Here is a 23,536-nt window from a genome sequence, read left to right as displayed (position 1 = left end):
GGAAGGAAGGAGGGAGAGGAGGGAAGAAGGGGTGCAGAGGGAAGGGGCAGCGAAGGAAGGCAGGGGATCCCGGGGAGGGGGCGGGAGGCGGGGGCCTCGCCCAGCACCTAGGGCGGGCCGGGCAGCGAGGCCGGCGGGTGCTCGCGCGGTGCGGCCGGCAGGTGGCGGTGCGCGCTCGGCTGCGCGGGCGGCGGCGGCGGGGCCGGCGAGTCCCCTCCTCCCGCGGCTCCCTCCGTCGCCGGCTCCTTTCTCTGCGCTCTGGCTGGCGCTCCCCGGCGCCCTCCCGCTCTCCCGGCCGGCCGCGGTCTCCCTCGCCCGCGCTGCCCCGCCGCCGCCCTCGGCGACCATGGCGCACCGGGGGCCTCCGCGCGCCCCGAAGGGCCCCGGCCCCGCCGCCCGAGCCCCGAGCCCCGCGGCGCCGCCGCCGCCGCGCTCGCGGCCGCTCCTGCCGCCGCTGCTGCTGCTGCTGCTGGTCGCCTGCGGGGCGGCGGGGCGCTCCCCCGAGCCCGGGCGCCTGGGTCCCCGCGCCCGGCTGAGCCGGCTGCCGCGGAGCCCGCCCGCGGGGCGTGCGGAGCCCGGCAGCGGCGACGACCGGCAGGCGCGCGGCGTGGAGCCCGGCGCTCCAGGTCCCGGTCCCGGTCCCGCTCCGGGTCCCGGCGAGGACGGCGCCCCCGCCGCGGGCCAGGGGCGCTGGGCGCGGGCGGCGCCGGTGGCCGGAGCGACTTCGCGGGCGCAGGTCTCGCTCATCAGCACGTCGTTCGTGCTCAAGGGGGACGCGACACACAACCAGGCGATGGTGCACTGGACGGGCGAGAACAGCAGCGTAAGTGACCTCCGCGCGCTCCCCTGCCTGGGACACCTCGGGGCACCCTGGGGGGACGGCCACAGCCCCCCACTTCCCGACCGCCCGGCGGTCATCCCTGGCGTTCTGGGCGACTTGGGGACGTGGGTCACCTCGGCGGCGCCCCTACTGGTCTCAGGGCACCGGTTACTTGAGGAGAGGTCCCCGGATATGTGAGCCTGTGTTCCACCTCGGGGGACGTTTCTGCAGATTTAAGGACCCTGAGCCACCTCGGGGTCCCTCCCCACGCCTGCAGGTCCCGGTTTAACTGGAAGGTCCCCAGAGGCTTCGGGGCCCCGGCCACCTCGGGGCGCCTCCAAATCCTTCAGGATCACCTCAGCTTTGTGTCGCCCGGGTCGCCTCCACACTCCACGGGGTCCGCTCAGCGTCGCGTTCTGGGATTTCTGGCCCCTGGATCCTCCCCACCCTGGTTTACCCTGGACCCCGCGGGTGGCGCCTCCGGAGGCTCTAGGACTTCCCCGGTCAGCTAGGCGTCCTCTGCTGGGACTCTCGATTCTGGGGTTACCCTTATCTCCAGAATCCCCTAGTGTGCGCGCCAGGGCGCCCCGACTCGCGTACCCCCGGGGTTCAGCGCCTCCGCGCCCTAAACACGTCTCGGGCTGCTAGGGCTGCCGGGGCTGCCGCAAACTCCCGGCCGTCCCCCACCTTCCCGTCCACTTTGGTGTCCGTCCACCTGTAAGTTTGCCACCCTCCCCCACGGCCACCTCTACTAGGGACCTCGGCTCTCCACGCACCGACGCTGTGGTTCTCCTTCCCCCATCCTGCCCCATCCTTTGGTGGTGTGTGCCCAGGAATGGGGGTCTCTTTCTGTTCTTCTCCTGGTGGCTGCCTCAGCCTCGCTTTTTCTGTGAAATGGCTGATGGTCATTCTGGGGTCACCTCTGGGCAGCCCCAGGTGGGTTCTCTACAGTTTTGCAGATTTGGGAGAAGGATGGGGCAGGGAGGTGGCAGCTGTGAGTCTCCAGGGGAGTGCACGTTTGTATGGGGAGGGGAGATGGGACCCTTGCATGGCTGCATGGCTGTCCACCACTGCAGTCTCCCCCAGTGCCTGACCCCCACCTCCTCTCCTTGCTCCCCAGAGTTCTGAGGAGTCAGCTCCAGGCCAGGGTGCTTGCTGCATTGGGGGTGGAGCGGGTGGGACCACCAGCTTCTGTAGCCAGGAAAGGGCATGACCTGGGCTGGGCGGCCCTTGTACCCCCTCCTCTGTCCAGCCCCACGTGCCACTCCCTGGGGGCTGCGATTTGTGCTAGAGAAGGGATGGCGTGGGCAGATGACTGTGTTGGGGCAGAGGGCAGCACTGAATGGACTTGATTGGCCCAGATCCCAGGGTCCTGCCAGCCCCGTCCCCAACCGACTGACTGATAGCTGCTGGGAGGCAAGTCTCTGGTCTTGGGTCATTTCTGGCATCCCAAGTTAGACTAGCAGCCCTCAGAGGGCACAGTTGACTCCCCAGGCACAGCAGACCAGAGGGCAGTCAGGGTGCTGATGGCGGGGAGCTTACAGAAGGCAGCAGGTGCCCCCTCCCTAGCAGAGCCTTGAGGGTGCCCTCCCCATCTGCATCTTGAGAGAAGGGACAGACCCCAGGGATGCAGCTGGACCCAGCCCTTCCTTACTCCCAGTACGTGTGAACAAACCATGTCCCCTGAGCCAGAGCCGAAAGGTAAACCAGAAACCAAGAACTCAAAAGACCGAATAAACATTAAAAGTAAATCCTGCCAGAAATATCTGTCCCCCCACCCCAATGCCCTCCTCCATCTCAGGTTGTTGATCCAGCAGCTTACTCCTGTCCCTTTGTCACTTAGCTTCATGGGAGGAATGGGAGTGACAGTACGACCCTGGGCTGCAGGAGCCACAGGAGATGGGGCCAGCTGCCTTCAGGATGGCTGGCAGCCAGCCTGACCCCATTCTGAGCTCAGAGCCTGGGCACAGTGTGTGTCGCTTCCTTGCAGAGAGTTAACAGGGGAGCTTGGGCCAGTGGGGCTGGGCACTGGGGGTCGGGGGAGGAGCCCACCTGGCTTTGCCCCTTGAGGGCGGTGGCTGGGTTGAGTGATTCTTTTGTGACTGGGCGGGCTTGTATTATGGCTGCTGGCAGGTGTATGCTGGGGGGTGGTTGTGAGTGTAGGTTGTGAACAAGCACGGGCTTCTCATGAGAGGGGAGCAGGAAGTCCAAGGAACCAGAGAAGAGCTCTGAGGGGTGCATCTGCTCTGGCCAGTGGGAAGCAAGGGGCAGGGATGAGGCATGGAGAGTGGGGCATAGCCTGGCACTTAACACACACCTAGGTGGCGGGAGCCAGGACCGCCCCCACATTACAATAAGCGAGCTTGGGCATCTGTGGGGTCAAGAGAAGGGGATAGCTTTGAAATGCTGGCCCAGGCATTTGGCTTAAACATCTTCCCGCTCCTGCCTCCCTCATGCATCTGTTCTCTGGACCAGGCCATCGGGGAAGAGGGGCATTCTTTCTGGAAAAACAGATCACCTGTGGCTGAAGGCAGGTGAGGCTTTAGTGTGTCCTCGCCTGGAGAAGCAGTGGGAGAGAGGGTGAAAGTTGGCACTGAGGGCTAACTCAGTAAGATTGGTTTTTAAAATTGTTACTTTCTCGGTGCTGGCTGCCTGCACAGCATTGCTTTCTTGGCAGGCAAAGGAGCTTAGGGATGCACTTTGCCCCTCCGTTCTCAGCGTACGGCCACAGGGCCAAAGGTTTTAGCTGGAATTTGGCAGTTGGCTTCACCTGAACTTGGAAGCACCATCTTTGAAAACTACACCTGGAAAGAAACTAACTTGAGCCGAGTCTTTCTACAACTTCATTTCATTTTGCTTGCTCACGGCCCTCAGCAGGTGTGGTCAAATGAGCAGAGAGAGTGTTTACTTTACCGTGTCAGGTGTTTTTCACAATGAAAAAAAGTATTTGATGAGGGAGATGGGCTTTTTAACATGACATTTGAGAGCATCCCACAAAACAGAATCGCAGGATTCGGGCGGGTTTGGAGACAAGCCCTGTCCCTGCAGCTCCGTGAACATATGTGAGTTTTCCTTCCAATGGCTTGATTCTTCCTGCTCCCATGGAGACATGGAAGGGGACTTGCTTGGAAGTTCAGACGCTGCTTTTCTGACTGACATTTGGCTGTAGAAACAAATTGCTATGTGTGAAATTAAGGTTTCATTGAGATCAACCGGCATTGCCTTTTTATGAGTCCAGAATGGGTCGTGCACAGCGGCCCCTGGTTTTGCGTCTCCTGAGCTGCCGTCAGAGGCAGTGGTGTTACTGGAAGGTGGGTAAATATTGCAGAGTGCTGCTGGTCTCTGCCTCTGGACTTGCAGTTTCATGTTACCCTGATGGGAAGGTGTTGTGCCCCCGTCCCCATTTTACTGTTTCTGGGGAAATCATGTGCTCACTGTGCTTATTTTAAGCGCAGCTCACCTGGGCTCCCTCCCTCATGGCTCTTGAACTTCACCTAGGATGCATCACTTGAATGTGAGGTTTCTGCAGCCAGGCCCAGCTTGTTCACCCCGTCCCTGTTCAGCAGGCAGATAGCACTTACCTGACCCTGCCCCGCCTCTCCACTCTCCTGCGCTGTCCTCTCCCCTCCTGTCCTCCCCCCTCCTCATTTTCCAGATCTGCTCTGTGCTGTGTCTACACAGTTGGGGATGTCAAAGGGAGTCGTATGCAGAGATAATTCTGAGCAGATTACCCATACTGTCTGCTCTGGGGTCTTGATGACTCCGATATGTGTGCACACTGTATACCAGAGAACTAGAGCTGCAAATCGGAAGAGCTTCTGAAGTTGGTTTCTCTAAGTTCAAAGGCGAAGGAACACCCATAGCAGCACCCATAGCCTCTCCCCCAAGTTGTGTGGGAATTTCGTTATGACACTTGTCCGATGTCACTTTCCTTGAGGGCAGGTGTATGGGTTTGCACGGGCTGCCATGACAAAGTGCCACACACTGGGGTGCTTAAACCACAGAAATGTACTTTCTCACAGTCCTGGAGGCTGGAAGCCAGAGATCAAGGTGTGGGCAGGGCTGGTCCCTTCTGAGGCCTCTCCTTGGCTTGCAGACGGCCGTCTTCTCCCTGTGTCTTCACATGGTCGTCCCTCTGTGTGTCTGTGTCCTAATCTCCGCTTCTTATAAGGACATCAGTCATATGGATTAAGGCCCACCCTGACGGCCTCATTTTAACTGAATTATCTCTTTAGAGGCCCTTTCTCCAAACACAGTCACATTCTGAGGGGCCGGGTGTTAGGACTTCAACATATGGATTTGGGAGAGGCACAATTCAGCCCCTAATAGCAGGGAAGGGGTCTTGGTTACCTTTGTATTCCCTGAGCTTAGTGCAGTGGAGCTCGGAGTAGTCTAGTGGGAGGGAAGAGATGGCCGTTATCAGTTAGGATATGAGGAGCGGGTGTCACGTTCCCCTGAGGACACTGATGGGGAAATTAGGGAAGACTGTGTGGAAGAGGTGGCATCAGGGCTGGCCTAAAGGATGAGCAGGTGGAGTGCACGGGAGATGGAGAAGGACACTGCAGCGGGAGGAACGGCTTGAGCAAGGGAGGTAGGAGTTTGAAGGTGCATTTGTTTCTTATAAAGAGATAGTGAGCACATTGTGCATGGAGATGAACCAGAGGAAAGAAATCTGGAAAAAATGGATTGAAGACACCTCCTGATGGACTCCACACCTGAGGCTGAAGAACCCACCATGGCAGGTGGGGTGGTGGATATTGACAACAAGCTTTGGAGGCAGCTTGTCTGGGTTAGTGTCCTGGTGCCCCTTCTTGGCTCTGGGATCCCGGGAAAACGGACTAAATTCTCTAGACCTCCATGTCCACATCTTGAAAGCTGGAGAAGTAGAGACTCGTGGGTTTGTCCTGCTTAGATAAGAGCCTGGTCCCTAGCAAGAGCTCAGTAAAGATGTCAAGGTCGGGAGTGATTCATAAGGAGCCCCAGGGGCAGTGTTGAGGCGGGGCATGGTGGGGGCCACTGGGTGAGACCTCTGGACTGAGCTCAGGGAGGAGGCTGCTGTGACAGTGGCGCCTGGATGAGGAGAGTGTGCTGAGATGACAGGATGAGGCGGGGCTGGGCTGGAAGGTGCGAGGTCAGCCCGCAGCGTGCAGAGGCTCGAGTCTAGTTGCAAAGCTGATTCGGAGCCCTGTCCCAATGCTGTGATTTCATGGTGTCACCTCTGTTCTACCCTAGTGGGCATAGGGCCCCGGGGCGCTGGGTCTCACACTTCAGGCCACTGAACTTCCCATGCACTGTTTTGGAATTCCATGTCACCTCAGTACGGGCCTCCCAGCGTTTCAGGGGTGGGGACTGGATTGGAGCGAAAGGTCTGGCTGATGGCTGGTCAGCCTGTCCAGATGAAGGGCTTCTCTGTTGTGGCAGCCACCCCCAGGGGTCCAGTGACCACCTAGAGAGAGACAAAAGCAGACAGAGGCCAAGGGACATGATGACCAGTGCTGAGTACCTGTCGTGTTTGCTGTCAGGAGCTGCTGCTGGCCCTGTGAGCCGCTGGGGATCCCAGGCCTGGTGGCTGGACCACCACTGGCGAGGGGGCCAGGGAAGCCTGTGTTGTGGGACCAGTGACAGTCAGAGGGGACATGTGTGGGGCGAGCAGAGTTTAGGAGGTCTTGTTGTGAACCCATGGGCCCACATGCTGCCCACATGCTGCCCTGTGCCGGGGACAACCTGGGCTTCTGCACGCCTGTGCTGCCTCACATGCAGAGTGTCGGTGCCAGGGGAGACCACGGGCATGCTGAGAGCCCCTGCGAGATGCAGAGAGTGTTGTGTCCAGAACTAGAAGCCCAGAAGCAGCCTCACGTTAGCTCCCGAATCGGCTGCTCACTAGAGCGTCGGGGAGAAGCAGCCAACGGGCCCCATCGGGGCCTGTACCTAGGAGGGGCTGCTGGGCGTTCTTCGTGTTGTCATCCCTGTCTCTGTTCTGCTCTGGGCCAGGGGGCTGGAGACGAGCTCCCTTCCTCTTCTGACTCGGTCCTAGCTTGGTAGTTATATGCAGGCACTAGCCTGGGCCCGTGAGGAGGGGTCTGGAGCTGGTGGGACCAGCTGCTTCCTGTGGAGCACTGGAAAGGGGGTACCCAGACACCCGTGCCTGCAATTCATGTGGAGTGAGGTGGGGGTGGGTGTGGAGGCACAGATGGGGAGGGGTGTGTGGGGAAGGGACACTTCCTTTCAACCGGGGAGGGGTCTGGACAGCTACGAATGGGCCATGGGTGGAGGGAGATGGGGAAGGTTGCCAAGACTGGGGGGTGTGGGGGGAGCAGAGACGCCTGTGGAGGAGAGGGCAGGTGGGGCTGGTGGAGCGGCTGCCTGGCGCCCAGTGCGCGTGCAGTGAAGTGGGCCTCTCTCTGGGGGCCCTGCCCTGGCATCTCCTGGCGGGGACCTGAAGGATGCTCTTGCCCCTGGGCTGGCCTGCACTGACCCACCCACCTCGCTGGTCTCAGAGGAGCGTGCCTCCTCTGGGGATGGGGAACCTGCCTCTGTCTGCGTTCTCATTCAGGCACCACAGGTGAGGTTTTGACTGGGGATTTAGGTTCCCTGTGTCTTCTCCTATGTTCCATCCTCTCCTTGTGCCTCTTCAGGTGCTGGTCTGTGCATGTTGCTTCCGAGGACCCCCGAGAGAATTCCCCCACACTCTCCCACCCCCTAAAGCAGTTCATCAGATCTAAAAGTACCCTGCCCTGCTGAGCACTTGCCTGGGCTAAAGTTGTCCAGAAGAGGGGCCGACGGGTGGAGTGTGTACAGGGAGGTGGAGACCGGCCCTGGGCGGGAAGCCCCCCCTTTGGTGTACTGTGGGGAGGTGGCAGTGTCACGTGTGAAGCTGGGCAGACCTGGGCGTGCTGCATTGTCTTCAGCTGGGTGTGCAGGGCAGGGGTGTGGGAGGCCAGCTGGGCCGCAGTGTGGGCTCTCGCTGCTCTGGAGGCAACGAGCTCCTCTTCCTGCAAGTGCTCAGAGAGGCCAAATGTCCATGCTCCGGGCCACTTCAGCTTTGGGTGAGAAGCTGGGCCACCAGGGCCAACTTGGGAGTCCAGAGTTGCTGGGGAGAGCCTGGGCATCAGTGGGATGCCTGTCAAGTGCCCCTTCCGTGCTGCTCTTCTGGTTCTGACCCCCTGGATTCCTTTCCCTGACCCTCAGAATGCCTGCTCTGCATCCCCTGTCCCCTTCAGTGGACCTGGCTTCGTCCCCCTCTGGCGCTCGGCTGGACGCTCACCTCTCGGTGTGCCGGTCTCCGGCAGGAAGTGCTGGTTCTGTTCCATCTTCTGGGCGTGCATGAGCCCACTCTTCCCTAGGCCTCAGATTGAGTGGCAGGACCAGACGATCTCCAGGGCCACTATCAACCCCAACGTTGTATTTTTAGTAAACATTTGTGAATTTATTTATGTAAATGGAAGGCAGGGCTGATGTAGAAAAGACTTGGTGGGCACAGTACTGCAACTTCACGGCAGCCCTGTGTTAAGTAATGAGGGAAGGCAGGTTTCCTGCAGAAGGTGTCCACTGCAGACTCCAGCGTCGGGCAGCTGGCCTCACCCTGAACATGCTGTTCACTCTCGGATGAGGACTGAACCTCTCTGAGCCTCTGTTCCTAGTCTGTAAAGTAAGGATAGTGATCCGTGTGTGTTAGGCCAGCGCTGGGGCCTGGGCGCCCTGTGGATGGGGGCCTGGCCAGCTTAATCTCCAGTGTCCTCCTTCACTTTGTGGTATTCCGGAGCGTTGACCTTTTCCTTCCCTCTAGCAGTTAGCTCAAGACTCAGCTCATCGTAACCGTTTGACTCAACTACTGTTTACTGAGCACCTCTTATGTGCCAGCTCTGTTAGGTGCCAGGGATACAGTGATAAGCAAAATCAGACTTGGTCCCTGCCCTGGTGAAATGTTCTGCCTGGACAGGAATCAATCACAGAGCATACTTGGAACCCTATGAATCTGTACTGGGGAAATCTGGGAAGAAATCCTGGAGGAGGTGAAGACGGAGCCTATCTGAAGGACGGGTGGAGCCGGCGTCACATGGGCGGAGGACGAGGCTGGGATTTGAAGACTATTAAGGTTGAGGGAAAGGCATGGGGGCTGGGGCACTGGTGGCCAGAGAGAGGACACATCTGCCGATCAAGTAGCCTGGCTCAAGGCTTAAAGACAACCCCATTCATAATGTTTCTGAACACATTTCACAGATCCACTTTTGCTTTAATAAAGGGGCTATTTAATTTGTCATTGTGTGAAGGTTCCTGAGAGTACTTTAAAGAGGTCATAAATCAATCTCATTCTTCCACACATCCCTTCAGATTAGAATGCAGCCCAGGGCTTTGATGATTATTTTTCACAGTCAGGCCAAGACTTGCAAGGATGATGCCAGGGAGTACAGAGCTGGAGTGCCTGGGAAACCAGCTGGGATACCATACTGTACAGGATCCCTGTGCCTTTACCGGTGTAGAAACTGATGGGGAGCTTATAAATTTCCTTCCCGTTGGGTGCCACCTTGTCTGTCTTTTTTCAGACTCCAAAGAGTGAGTTATTTATAGATTCTTACTAAATGGCCCACCTCCTCCTCAGCCCTTCCAATTCCCCAGTTTCGATGGGTGCTCTGTGGATTGCATAGAGATCCCATGACCTGAGAAGCCCGGCTGTTGCTGCAACACTGTTCCTGGCTGGTTTCCTCCCTGCCTGGAAGTCCGGGGAGCAGGAAACCCTGGCCCTGGCCATCAGGACAGCAAGGTTGCTATCTGCAGCATTTGAAAGGTGAAGGCGTGTGTTGCGTATCTGTCCACATCCTGCTTTTGCTGTGGATTCTGGGGATGAAAGAAGTGCCATCCACAGCTGCAGCCGTGGCTCTTTTGTAGCCACATTCCCATCGCAGGTGCCCGCAAGCGCGGACCTGTGTGCGAGGCTGTGACAGGTGGACTCAGGCTACTGTTCTTAGCCCACCAGGAGCCACTGATTGCTCACCAAGGACAGCAGCAGAGTCTTTCCTAGTAAGCCCACAATTCGGGGACAGCTCCAGCTCCACAGCCTGCACACAGTGCTCATCGTTTTTCCAATTAAGCTCCATTTGTCATTTAAAAATTTAATTGGGATACTTGAGTGAGAGCTCTCACTGGGAAACTGGGAAAAGAAATTAAAACTCCAGTGTTCTTTTGAGGTGGAGAAAGTTCCTTCTTATTTTGCATTCCTGTAGCAGTCAGTTGCTGTATTTGCACAGAAAATTACAATCATTTAATTAGTTTCTCCTCATACCAGCTCGGAGATCTTAAAATAACAGCACTTTCCTTCCTTAGTAATTTTCTTGCAAAAGCAGATAATTTCCTGCAATGTTGAGCTCGCCTTGACTGGAACGGGGCACATCTCTTGCTCGGCCCTGTTTCCTGATGCTCAGAGATAAATTAAGTTCAAATTAAAGCAAGAAAGGAGTCAAGCACAGTGTGGCTGCTTCTATTCAGATCAATTTTAATTCAGAAGGAGTTCTTTATGAGGTTTCTGCACCATGCATGTTCCTGAAGCCTCAGAAGTGGAGATGTCATCTCACGGGCCTCCATGGGGACATAGCATCCGTCAGGGAGAGTCACCTCCAAGCTTCTGCTTCTGATGTCATTTTCCCTTATAATAATAATTCCTCACTGTTTACATGGTGCTCCTGATTAGTAACCCTCATAATAAAGTTAATCATCACAGCCCCCCAGGCAGGTGCTGGCATGTCACATATATTAGCTCATTTGGTTCCAGAAACAGTCCCACAAAGTAGAGATCGTTGTTATATTCATTTACAGGTAAGAAAAGTAAGGGTCAGCATGGTGTGAGGACCCATCTCCAGTCACACAGCTGGGAGGGGCTGGGATGTGACTTGAATTCCTTCTCTTTTCAGCCTGAGTTTTTTTTTTTTTTTTTCTAAGTACAAGAAATATTTTTATTCTTTGATTCTTATTATTTTTTAAATTGTAGTAAAATACACATTACATGGAATGGACCATCTGAACCGTTTTTTTAAGTGTACTGTCCGGTGGCATTCAGCACAATCACACTGTTGTGCAGCCGTCACCACCGTCCATCTTTAGGACTCTCATTTTGCATAACTGAAACTCTGTCCCCATTCCACACTAAGCCCCCTCCCCTCCCTCAGCCCTTGGCACCCACCACCTGCACCCTGTCTCTATGAGTGTGCCCACTCTAGGGACCTCGTATGATGGAATCATGTAGGATTTGACCTTTTTGCATCTGGCTTATTTCACTGAACATAATGTCCTCGAGGTCCATCCGTGTTGTAGTGTGGGTCACAATTTTCTTCCTTTTTGTGGCTGATGATATTCCATTGTGTGTATACACCATGTTTTATTTATCTGTTCACCTGCTGGTGGGTCCTTGGGCTGCTTCCACCTACGACCATTGTGAATAATGCTGCTATGAACGTGGGTGCGCAGATATCTGTCTGATCCCTGTTTTCGATCCATTTGGGTGTACACCCAGAACTGGAATTGCTGGATCATGTGGTAATTCTATGTTCATTTTTTGATTGAGCCCGACATTTTAACCACAGCAGAAATCACTCTGTGTCTGCCTTGGGTTTTGCGTGCTTGCTGGTCTGTAGCATGGTTGCAGTCCCCAAAGAAATCCACTGTCCATGTTTTTGGAGAAGAAATACTCATGGCATTCAAGGCAATTCTGTGTCTAGACAGGACACTGCAACAAGAATATGTCCCAGAAGTGGATTGTTTTGTTCTGATAACCCCTTAGCTCTGTCACGCAGGACCCGAGGGAGGGGCAGTCTCTCTGAGCCCGGGAAGTCCAGATCTGTCAGCCTTGGAAAGTCAGACATAGGCTGGTCTGTGCTAGGCCAAGGATGGAAAAGGTCATCCCAGGACGGATGGTCTGGAGTGCCACCCTTGATAAGGGTAACTGTTTGCATTTCAAGTTCAAGCCCATTTCTCATTCTCCCATGCTTTCAGGCATTTTTCCCTATTGACCACCTCATTGACCAGTTATGTAATTCAATTTTCACTCCATGAAAATAAAGCACTCAATGAAAACCCTATGTTTTTCTCAATTTATTCCCATCAATATCGCTTAACCCCATCCAAGTTTATTTTCTGATTTATCGTTGAACTGTGGAGTAGGCTTCTGTGTGTTTATTTTGATTTCCCACAGCAGCTGTCCGTCCATGCACTGAGGTGGCTGCTGGGTCCCGGCTTGGTGTTAGGCATGTTGGGTGGCCCCTGGATGCACATTCAGGGGTTTCCTGGCTCTAAGAGCCCCCGACCTGGCACAGGGATTCTTGGCTGTCTCTGTGCCGTAGATTCCCACCCACCCCATGTCTGGAGAAGCCCACGGAACTTTCTCAGATTGTGTAATTAGCATAACAGGATATACATAGATTAAAAGGAAAACAATTCTATGGCAATGAAATTATCAAAGTATTAAAACTAATTTCTTGGGGGCTGGCTAGTTAGCTCACTCAGTAGAGTATGGTGCTGGTAACACCAAGGTCAAGAGTTTGGATCCCTATGCTGGCCAGCCGCCAAAAAGAAGCCCCCCAGAATGAATTTCTTTAGTAACACGTCAACAAGGGCTAGCAGCAGCTGTGACAACTACTGTAATTTTGAGGTTGTGATGAGCGTAAATGATATTTTGAGATCGACAATGACTGTGATCTGCCCCAGAAATACCTGTGATTTTCTGTGGGTGACAAAGTCCAGGTACTGATGGTACTGCTGTGACTTGTTGCTTACTTCATAGTGGAAGGAAATGCCTAATTTCAGTTGGCGTTAGCGAAAACAAAGATGTCATTGTTTCTCCATCCAAGTTTTGGGCTCCTGAAGGAAGCACTTACACACATGCAGAAATAATGGTAACGCAAGATAGGACGTGGCTATGAGACAAGAGAGGAAACCGATGGACGCCATGGGATCTCCCCGGCCACCCCACACTCCAGCCTCTGCCCCCAGTGTCCCCGCCTCCCACAGGCTGCAGCCCCTCCCTGGCCTCCCACAGCCCCCTGAGGGTGAGGACTCCAGGAGGGCAGGGGCTTCAGCTGGTTTAGTTCCCAGCTGTCCCCCTAGTGCCTGGTGCTTCGTAGATGCTCAGTGAATATCTGGTGACCTGGGAAATGACAGGGTAGGAGGAGAGCATTGATCTTGAAGGGCTGCTGTAGCTCAGAGGCCAGCCCTCTTCATCCCTGCTGAGGAATGTGGGGAAGTAGGGTCCTGCTATCCACGCGTGGCCATTGAGTGACAGAGGAGGCTCCCTGGCAAGCTGCCTGCTTTGCAGGTAACCTCGGAAGCGCTTCAAAGCACTAACTTATCTCCACCCCGTGCAGTGAGGTTCGTGATGCATCTCTGCAGAGGTGAGAGCTGCTGTAGAGACAGATTTGCTTCCTGCCTGCGAGGAACCCTTGTCTCCTCTCTGTGGTCCCTTGGGTGAGCCTACAGAGAGCTGCCTGAGGCCCCGGCCCAGGTCGGGGACCTTCTGAGCACAGAAAGGCGCTCTGAGAGTCCGAGGCCAGCCTTGGGGAACTCCGTCTTTCTCCTCCTGAAGGTGGGTGATGAGACCAACCCGGTCTTGTGGACAGTAGGCTCATCTCCCATAAAGGGCTGGTGTCCCCTGCCTGCTGCCCCCGTCCCACCCTTCTGGGCTGGTGGAGCCCCCCATCACCCCAGGACTTGCCCTTGTGCTCCCTTACCCTGGCCTCCCTCTCTGGGGGCTCCGACTCTGTCCTGTCTTCTGGGTTGGGCTGGCCCATCCCGGGGTCTGCAGACACTTGTGATCTCTTGGGGGAGGCTGTGTGGAGGGTCAGGCTGGGCGCCCATCTCCATAGGAAGCTGCCGCACCTCCCTGCTGGAAGGGACCCCTGCCAGAGCGTCAGAGTGAGGCCAGCTTTCGAGGCCGTGGTGCTGAAGCGTGCCTCTCTCATGGAACGTTCTGGGCGGGCTTGGCCCCTTCTTGGTTGTGTGTTGGGAGTAGGGGAGGGACCAGTTCCCAAGGTTGTGACAGCCGTGCCTCACCCCTGTCTGAAATGCAGGCACTGACCTGTGGATTTCAAGATCAATCCTGATCTGGTTTTTATTGTATCCTGAGCTCACCTCCATGCTGTGGGGTCTGGTTTTCCACATAGTCGGAGAGGGCAGCGCCCACTAACCAACAAATCCATGAGTTTGTGTTAACACAGATGGGGACTAGGCCCAAACTTGTATTTGCCCACAGTGACGCTTGGACGGTCATTCCCTAACATTTGTTACGGCATCTTTAAAAGCTCTGGTTGTCCAGGTGAAATTCCACCAAGTATGTACAGGTCCCAACAGACCACTGAGAAGAAAGCAGGCGTGACAAGGTGGGGGCCCCAGTGAGACGAGGGGGCGGGAGCAAGTGGCTCAGACTGTCCTTAATCCCTTAATCCTCAATCCTTTTTATTCTCCCTCCACCTGGAAGAAAACGTAATGGGAAATATTTTTATAGTAGGGAAAGTGGATAATGAATGTTATGTGGCGTCTGTTTCTGTGTAATGCTGTCAGGAATGTTCCCTTCATCTGCATGGATAAATCCCCTTCGGTGGCCTGAGTTTCCATGGCCGCCCTGCCCCAGGTTCCTGTCGACCCGAAAAGATGGGGTGGAGTGCAGGGATGGCTCTGGGGGAAGATCTCCCAAGGTCGTTGCCTCCTGGAAGCTGTCTTCCTGTCGCTCGGCACTCTAGGGTCTTCCCTCTTCCAAGCCTCGACTAGGAATTGTAGTCCCCACCACACAGCTGGGCACATGGTTCCCCCTGGCTGCGTTCTGACGATTGGTTCCAAGGTGCTCCAGGGTGGGTGCCTGTTGCTGTTTTCTGTCTTTCCTTCTCGTCTCCTGCAATGCTGTGCACAAAAGGAGCTGTTAAGCAGGGCTCTTGGCGACCAACCACAGAAACCCAGCTCCAACTAGCTTAAGTGAAAAAGTGGAATTCATAGGCTCACAGCCGGAACATCCACGGAGCTGGCTTCAGGCACGGCTGGCTTCAGGGGCTCTGCTGTTGGCACCAGGCTCAGCCTGTCTCCATCTCTGTGCTCTGTTTCCCTGTGGCTTCCTTCTCAGGTAGCCCTCTGAGTCCTGGCTCCATGAGAATCAGACTAGAAAGTGCTGCTATGGCCAGTGCTTCCCAAGAGAAGCCCAGGACTGAGACTCGCTGGCCACCTTGGAGCACCTGCCTGTCCTGAACCCATCGTGTCGGCCAGAGGGCTGCAGTGCTCTGGTCTCCAGGCCAGGCCCACAGACCCAGCCCTGCAACTGCACAGATGGAGACCTGGGGGGCAGGGAGGAGTTTGGTCTCCAAACGAGGATCAAGAATGGGGGAAGGGAGGGGATTCTGGGCAGGACCCTCCAGAGGGCAGAGGGAGGAGATGTCACCCGCCCACCTTGGGAGAAAAACCTGCAGCCATTGGATGGTGCCATTCTCATCCCTGCTGCCCCGGGCCCCCAGAGTGGTCAGCTGTGGGCTCTGTGACTTTCATGGGGGACACGGTAAAGCAGTCCCCCTTGCTAATGCTTTTTATGTTTTGCTGTCTGGTGAATCCCCAAACCTGGTCAACTGGGGCCACTCAGCTTGGCTCCAGGCCATGTCTATGTCCACACAGCTCATGAGTCACCATGACCCCTGCACGTGGCCCCACAGCTGTCCCCTCTGTGAGCTGTGCTACCTCTTCCATGGGTGCCCGTGACATTTTTTGTCAACGTGTCCTGTGGATAGACTCTGGCGACAGGTCGTGTGATGACATGCAGGGAGAGGTGAGAGGCCATGCCAGCAGGGTGAACATGTCCTGGGACAGCCGGGACCTCTGTGCCCTGGGCATGGGGGATGGCCTGGGCAGGGTGGGAGGCAGCCCCATCAGACGGCACCATGGACTGAAGGTGGCACCTGTGAAATGGAGCAGTAACTGGGTGTGGGTGTCTAGTCCTGGAGGGAGGGACCCTGAGGTCACGCTTGGTTAGTGTTGATTCGAGTCTTTCAATGCCCTTGAGTGTGCCACCAAAACCTCAACCCAAAGAAGTCAAGAACCACCGTGTTAAATGAGGCGATGTTGGTGTTGCATGGAATCGCAGAGCCTGGCTGGCGGTCTCATTTTGCAGATGAGAAAATCGAGGCCTGGGATGTTGAGTGGCTTAAACAGAGTCCACCCCTGGGAGGGGCAGAGCTGGGTGGACAGCCAGACCTTGGTGTTCTCAGGCTGGTGCTTTCCCAAATTCTCTTCCTGGAGCCCCTGGGGTGACCCCAGGGAAAGGCTGTGGACATGTGAGCTGGCCCTGGATCAGTGGACACAGCCACCTGTCTCCAGGAGTGGCGCTGCGCTGGAGGAGGCATCCTGAGGCTTTTGTGCATGTCCTGCCCCTGAGTTGTGAGGATCCCTACAGCTCGGGTATGGTTCCCGTCTGCAACCAAGGAAGTTGGCTGGGAGTGTTTGTTTTTGAGACTTTGTCTCCAGCCCCCGGCCCCAGGGTGTCTGAGTCTCGTAGCCGGTGTTTACAGGAATCGTGGGGGAGAGGGTGAATCACAGACGGGGCTCCTCTTGTCTTCCAAGAAGGCAGCCAGCCTCTGCTTGCAGCTTCTCCTGCCAGGGCACGGCTGGTGGGTGGGAGGCTCTGCAGGCAGATTCATTCAGCAAATGCCACATGGACACCTACTGCATGCAGGATGGTTGTTAGGGAGTGGTCCCCAGATAGACTCCCAGGATCTCAGAACTTCCAGGGTGCTGGGAGGTCAGTGTGTCCCAGCTGGGAAACCTCCAGTGACAGGAAGCTCACCCCTTGCTGAGACAGCACATTCCAGCATGTCTGTTCCCTGCTGAGTGCAGGTGAGGTCAGGATGGAGCTGAGGTTTGGGGAAGAGAACCAGGAGGCTGCAGGAACGTCAGGGAAAGTGGGGTGGGGGCGTTGGTGCCAAGTGCTGCTGAGCAGGAGGGAGGGATCAGCTTGTGTCACCCTCGCTGTAGAGAATGGTGAGCTGTCCCTGCCGGCAGCGACCACCCAGCCCACTGGTCCACTTGGGGCTGTCAGGGGTGGACAGAGGGGTGGGGCCCACGGCCACAGGCTGTTCACTCAAGGCTGCATCTCCCTGTTTTAGTTTCCTGTGCCTGCTGTAACAAACGACACAGACTTGGTGGCTGAAACAACCAATACAGGTTTATTCTCTTACCATTCTGGAGGCCAGAAGCCCAAAATCAGTGTGGCTGGGGTGAAGTCAAGGCACCGGCAGGGCGGGTTCCTCTGCAGGCTCCGGGTGAGAACCCAGTTCCTTGCCTTTTCAAGCTTTGGGGGCTGTCCCCCCGCATCCCTGGGCTCTTGCCCCTTCCTCGCACCCTCCAAGCTCTGCTTCCACCATCACATCTCCTTCCCTCACTCCGACCCTCCAGCCTCCCTCTTATGAGGAGCCCCGTGATGACATTTGGGGCCCTCCAGATAGTACAGGACAACCTGCCCATCTCCAGAGCCTCCATCACATCTGCACAGTCCTTTGTAAGGTAGCCTATGCACAGGTTCTGGGGTAAGACATGGGATCTTTGCGGGGCCTGCCCCTGCCTTCCAGTGACAAAGCTGGAGAGACAAGAGATTGTGTTCCAGGGATTTCTCCTTGTGGACTTGCAGGCCTGAGCGTCTTTTCTGATCCCCCATCCACGCCGCAGCCTCCTTTCCTTGGAAGCTTGGGTCGGGCCTCACTTCTTAGCTTAAAATCCTCCTTGGGCTTCCTGGACCCCACTCAGAGCAAGTCTGGCCCTTCAGCCTGGCTGCTCTTTCTTTGTCTGTCACCTGCTGCCCATTGGCTTTCCTTCTACAGCCCTGACCAGCTTTGCCATATCCCCTTTTTAGCTCCTGTGGCTCCCTCAGCCTGGCCTGGAACCTTCCATCTCTCCTGCTCTTGTCCCCACCGAAGCCCCCATGTCATATTCTGCACTCTCTCATCTCTCTGGACGCTGTGAGGTCTGAGGATCCTGTGACGTGCTTGTGCCGAGGTGTTGCGGGTACTTGGAGAATGTCTGTGGTGTGGACGAGTGGCCGTGCAAGCTGCAGATGGAGGGAGCAGGTGTTTCTGAAGCACGTTTAACTGGCGTGGCTGCTGCTGGACCCCTCGACCCAGGCCGTGTCTGTAGACCTGCCTGGTGGCCCCATGGGCCAGACAGCCTGCAGCATGAGGCGTCACATCCACGTGCTTTACTTAAGATGAAGCTTTTACTTAAGATGAAGGTTTTTGAACCACATGAGGCAAAATTTGGCCACCTCCAACTGCTACGGAATCAGCAAATATTTATCGAGCACCTCCAAATGGAAGGTGTCCCGTGGCGGGGTGGACAGGTGTGGCCTCTGCGCCCACCACAAAATGCCACAGCCTGTGGCTTCTGCTCCTGGGTAACTTGTGATTTGGTTGTGTGCATGTGTAAATAACAAAGAGGGAAAATACCCAATTGTTAAATAATGAGTAAGAAACGCAGCGTTGTGAGAAGGCTTGTGGGTTGGGAAGCTACAGCCTGCGGGAGCCACAAAGACATGGCTGGGGCCCATGGGGGCTGGGGCTGGGATGTCCAGGGTTGAGAGCCCTGGGGAGGGGACAGCTAAGCTGGCTGGGGTCATGGAAAACAGGGTCCCAGGCCTGCTCTCCCTCTGGTTAGCTGAGTGCTGTTGGACAGATTGTTGTGCCTCTGTGGCCTGGTGTGCCCATGTGGGCGGTGAGGCTCTTCCTGTGGATGCACGAATGGCCAGGGTGGGCCGAGCCATGGACGGGCCAGGGCAGGGGAGCCAGGAGGGGCTCTCCTGCAGCAGAATTTTATCTTTGGAGGTTTGTGAGTCATTGGAGTGGCTGAAGTAGAAGACTGGATTAAACAATTAGAGAAACCCCAACAAGGTGATGCTGCACTCTTCATAGCGCTTGGCTGGCCCGTGTCCCGTTTGGCCAGGTGTCACCTCGTATGCCTGCTCTGTAAGTGGCTTCTCATAGCTTTCTTTTCCTGCTTCATGCAAAGAATGGCCTCGGTAGCCAGAAAGGAAATTAGTTTCAGGTGGAAGCCTATTTTTACCAAGGTAGAGACCAAACTGTTCATGACATAGAAATCACATGAGGATTTTTAGCCTGAAAAAGTTTTTCTTCTTGGGCTCAACTTTTCATAGATATTAATTATAGATATTGGCTTCAGCCCACTGAAATAATTCCTCTCAAGAGATTAAAGAGAGTTAAAAAGACTGTTCCTTGTTAAACATAATGCATATTCTTTTTCTTAACTTATGCTTAGTGTCTAGGATGGAAATATGAGATTGGAGCATTTAAAAATGATTTGATACCCTTTTCATATTTAAGTAAAGGTTGATTCCATATTCCGTGTGTTTTCAGATGTCTGAAGCCAGTGGGAATTTGAGGATGAAGGTTGAGAAGGCAGCCGTTTAATATATTAATCCTAATAGGAATGTCACGGCTCGTCTGCGCTCTGGATATGTTCACCCACGTTCATGTCCGGGACATTTCATCCTGTGGTTTTCCCTGTGCACTTAGGATAAAATCCAAACTCTTTCAGCAGCCTCCACAGTCTCCCTGCCCCGTTCTGCCCCCATGCTCTCTGCCACGCCGTGTTCTTGTGGTTTCTGGAACATGCCAGGCCCTTGCTAACTCAGAGCTTGTGCCTGGATGATGGCCTCCGCCTAGAATGCATGGCTGCCTCCTTCTCACTTTGGGATCTCCTCAGAGAGGCCTTCCTGGGTCACCCTCTTTAAATGTGTCCTCCTTCCATGCACTACCTGTCCCTCTTGCTTGTTTCCTTAACTATATTCTACAATTTGGATTTAGATATCTTTTTGTCTGTTTACTCTGCACACATGTGTGTCTGTTCATCTGTCTCCATCAGAAATAGTAGCTTACTGAAGGCAGGGACAGTGTAGACTTTGGGGCATCATTGAGTTGAGGTGGCCCGTGGGACAACCTGTGCTGATGTCCTCCAGATTTCAGGTTCTCTAACTTGGCCCCACCCTAGGGAGTCTGAATTAAGTGGTCTGGGCTAAGGCCTGGCACCTGGATAAGGCTAAGCTGCAGCCGCTTCTGAGAACCAATGTCATGGGCTGGGAATCTGGAGGGAATGTGGGTCCCTGGAGGGCGGACAAGAGCACGACGTGGAGGGAAGAGCAGATCTAGGCCTCAGCAGCCCCATCACCCAAGGCCCTTAACCTCGGCACCCGGCTCCCTTGTGCACCCCTGTGCTCCACCGCTCCATGCTCGGGATGGAAGTGATGCGGCGGGATGACTCCACACTGTTGTGAGAATAAAGGAGTGTTTGGTTCACTTGGTTTAAGGAGTCAGACATTTGTGTAATGGATTTCAGAACTAGTTCCACCAAAAGGCTTTACAACTTAAAACAACAGCCAGCCCGTAACTACTCAAAGCAGTGGCCTTAGTTTGACTGGAATTCGGTTGAGGCTTCAGATTCCGAGGATTGACTTTTTCATGTCCCTGGCTGGTGGCAGATAGCCCTGCCGTGGGGAGGCTGCCAGGTCACACACGCTCGCAGGCCTCCAAACTGGGGGAGCAAGCTCGGTGCCATGGGCCCAGCAAGGAGCTGTTTTCCTGCCTCCAGAAGCAGAAACTGAGGCTTGGGGACGAGAGGTGACAGGCCCTGCTGTCTCCGGTATATGGCATGAATTGATTCTGGTGTAACCTCTCACTGGAGTGTGCAGTAGTGGGCACAGGGGCCTTGTCTGATTCTTCTGTGCACCCCAGGACCTGATTCAACGCTTGGTGCACAGTAGGACCTCAGGAACAGTTGAAGAAAAGAAAGGAGCGCGTGAAGGAGAGCTGGAGGAGAGGGAGGTGCTGCGTTTCTAATTCCTGGACCCAGGCAGGACCAGGTGGAGCCACGGGCAAGTCGGACTTTCAAACCGTTTTCTGGAAATATCTATTCAGCACTGTTTAGCTGGGTGGGGTGGATTCAGGCAAGGGCTGGGGCTGCTGTCTGCCTCAGAGGGAGTGGGGCCAATTGGTATTCCCCCGGTTCTGGAAAGTTCTATGTGCAGGGACCTGAATGAAGTACTCTGAGGCTCCCGTTCCCAGCGCTGGTCCTGCGTGCCGTGGAGTGGCCGTCGGGTGCGCGCCGGGTGCTGTGCTGCGGGACTCCTTCCCAGGCCCAAGCTTGGCCACTGAGCAGCTGAAAGCAACTTAGGGGGTGAGTTTGCGTGAAGTTTCCGACACACCCCACATTTAGTTTTCTTTTTATGTTTCCAAGTTGCTGTAAAAGTCAATGATTAATTAAGCAGCACCCACACAGGTTATTTTTAAAAAAGGAATGATTTTTTAAGACAAAGTAGTGCTCCATTGATTTGTCAGAGAGAGGGAAGAAAGCTCTAATAAGCAGAATGCTGCTTAATAAACCATAATTACTCATGTGGGCAAGTGCACCCGTTCAGTGCAGGCACCCAGTTGAACATCTGATCGTGCTGACATTGTCCTTTATGCCTACAGAGCTGGCCACACCCCTGGGGTTGACCAGATGTCCCCATCTCTGTGGGCAAATAGTATCACCTTTTTTATTTTTTGGTTGTATTTCCTGACTTGCTGAACTGATGATGTCTTTGAGGAGCTGTTCCCAAATTTTGGTGTGTGTCAGGATCTCCTGGGGACTTGTTATAAAGACAGAGATGGGAACCCTCCTCAAATGTGCTGGGTGGCGAGTCAGGGGTGGGCCCAGCGCCTGCAGTTTAAAGGAGCTCTCCAGCATCTGCTGCACAGCTCCGTGGGAGTGCCCTCTCTCAGGCAGTGTCACCAGAGGAATTGGAGAGCTCTGTAGTGACTTTCTGTGTGGCTGGGATTACTCTCGGTGCCCTTCCAATTCAAGGTGTGTGAGAGCTCGGATTGAATTGGGAGATCACCCCAAACCACCTGCCACTGAGCAGGACCATTGCAATGGGGGTGATGTCAGGGAGGCAGTGGATGAGCAAAAGTCACCCAGCACCTACTGTGCGCTGGGCCCGGGTGGACACGGGGGACACAGAGGAAAAGGCACAGGCCCTGCCCTCCGGAAGCCCACAGTGCAGTGAGCGGATGGAAAAGTAAACAATTGCCAGAGCTCCTGGGGCAGCGGAGGGGCAGCTCCTTCTATCTGAGGGTCAGGGCAGACTTCCTGGAAGAAGAAGCACTTCACCGAGACCTGCAACATTAGATTAAATTAGCACATGTTTATTGAGCATCCTCTGGGTGTCTGGCTCTGTGGTACGAGGTAGTAATTCAGTAAGGACCAAGGCAGACAGGTTCCTGCCTCCATGGAGCTTATGTTTTAGCAGTGAGGAGGGACACAAAACCTAAAAACAGTGAAATAAGTTCAGATGGAACTAAGTGCTACAGAGAAAACCAAGTAAATAAGACCTGCAGGGGCCAGGGTGGTCAGGGGTGGCTTAGGAGCCTGCCATGCAAGACGTGCGGAGAGGGCATTCCAGGGCCAGGAATGAGCGTGGTATGTCTGGGGGACAGAAAGAAGGGCAGTGTCATGTGACCCAGCAATCCCACTCCTAGGTGGGACCCCAGAGAAATGAAAACCTGTGTCCACACAGTGACTTGTGCATGAACGTTCACTACAGCACAGTTCATAATAGCCAAAAGGTGGAGACAGCCCAAATGTCCAGCAACAGACAAATGGATACATGAAATGTGTCCACACACTGGCATGTCATTTGGCCATGAAAAGGGACAAAGTACTGACACATTACAGCACAGATGGACCTTGGAAACATTATGCTAAGTGGAGGGACAAGACACAAGAGGACATGTGTGGTGTGACTCCATTCATGTGAAATGTCCTGAACAGGGACAGAGAGTGGATGAGTGGCTGCTCAGGACTGGAGGAAACGGGGGATAGAGGTTGATAGCTAAACGGAACGGTGGTGGAAATGCTCTAAACCTGGCTGGTGATGCTGCAGGGATCTGGGACTGTACTAAAAGCACTGGACTGTCTGTCTTTAGGGGGTGCATTGTGTGCATGACTGAGATCTCAGTAAAGCTGTTAAGCAAAGCAGGGTGGTGTGGTGAGGCTGGAGGGGGCATGGGGGATGGAGGCTGTGCTGCGGTGAGGCACTCAAGCTGTGGCACAAGACAGCTGGAGCGTTGGGAAGGGCAGGTGTGTGGATCTGCACGGGGGCATCCATGGTCTTCCGAGGGTGGTCGTGGCTGGCCTGGGAAGGTTTCTGCAGAGGAGCTGCAGAGAGCTGGGAAACCATTTCTCTTCTCTCTCCTCTCCACCCCAACTCATTTACTCCTGAACCCACAGAGGCTTCTTCGGTGCACAGTGGAGGGGGGCTTCTCTGCTTGGGTTCTATTTGGACCCCAGGACCAAAATTCCAGACCTCCAGAGCCCTGAATTTGCCAAGATTTGTACTTTATGAAAAACCCAACCAAAAACCAGACTCGCATCCTGATAAAGGATGTAGAATGCCTGTTTTAGACTTTGCAGGGAGAAAGACCTAAGAAAAAAGAAACCTAAAATGACCCACAGGCCCATCCTGCAGAGTACCATTGCCCAACCTTGGGGTGCATTCCCTGCCTGTTTTTCTTCCATGCAATGATCAGGACCTTCCTATGTGTACACAGTTTGCTGCTCTTCTCTGTGCACCTCACATTATGTTATAAGCATTTTCCTGCATTGGTGGAAATCCTTTGGAAACAACAGGTGACTGTACCATCCTTTCTTTATCATTCTCTT

General features: G+C 54.8%; 1 protein-coding gene across 1 annotated transcript in view; it reads left to right on the top strand.

Moving 5' to 3' along the window:
• The first annotated feature begins 346 nt into the window (after positions 1–346).
• SORCS2 (sortilin related VPS10 domain containing receptor 2) overlaps positions 347–23,536 on the top strand; it is a 502,479-nt gene continuing 479,289 nt past the window's right edge. Inside the window, exon 1 of the mRNA XM_063107926.1 lies at positions 347–823. Coding sequence (XP_062963996.1) covers positions 347–823 — 477 coding nt within the window. The remainder of the gene's footprint in view (positions 824–23,536) is intronic.

This window comes from Cynocephalus volans, chromosome 9, assembly GCF_027409185.1.
Source record: "Cynocephalus volans isolate mCynVol1 chromosome 9, mCynVol1.pri, whole genome shotgun sequence".
Lineage (NCBI taxonomy): Eukaryota > Metazoa > Chordata > Mammalia > Dermoptera > Cynocephalidae > Cynocephalus > Cynocephalus volans.
Note: the sequence above shows the minus strand (reverse complement) of the source record. Positions and strands in the feature narration are given on the sequence as shown.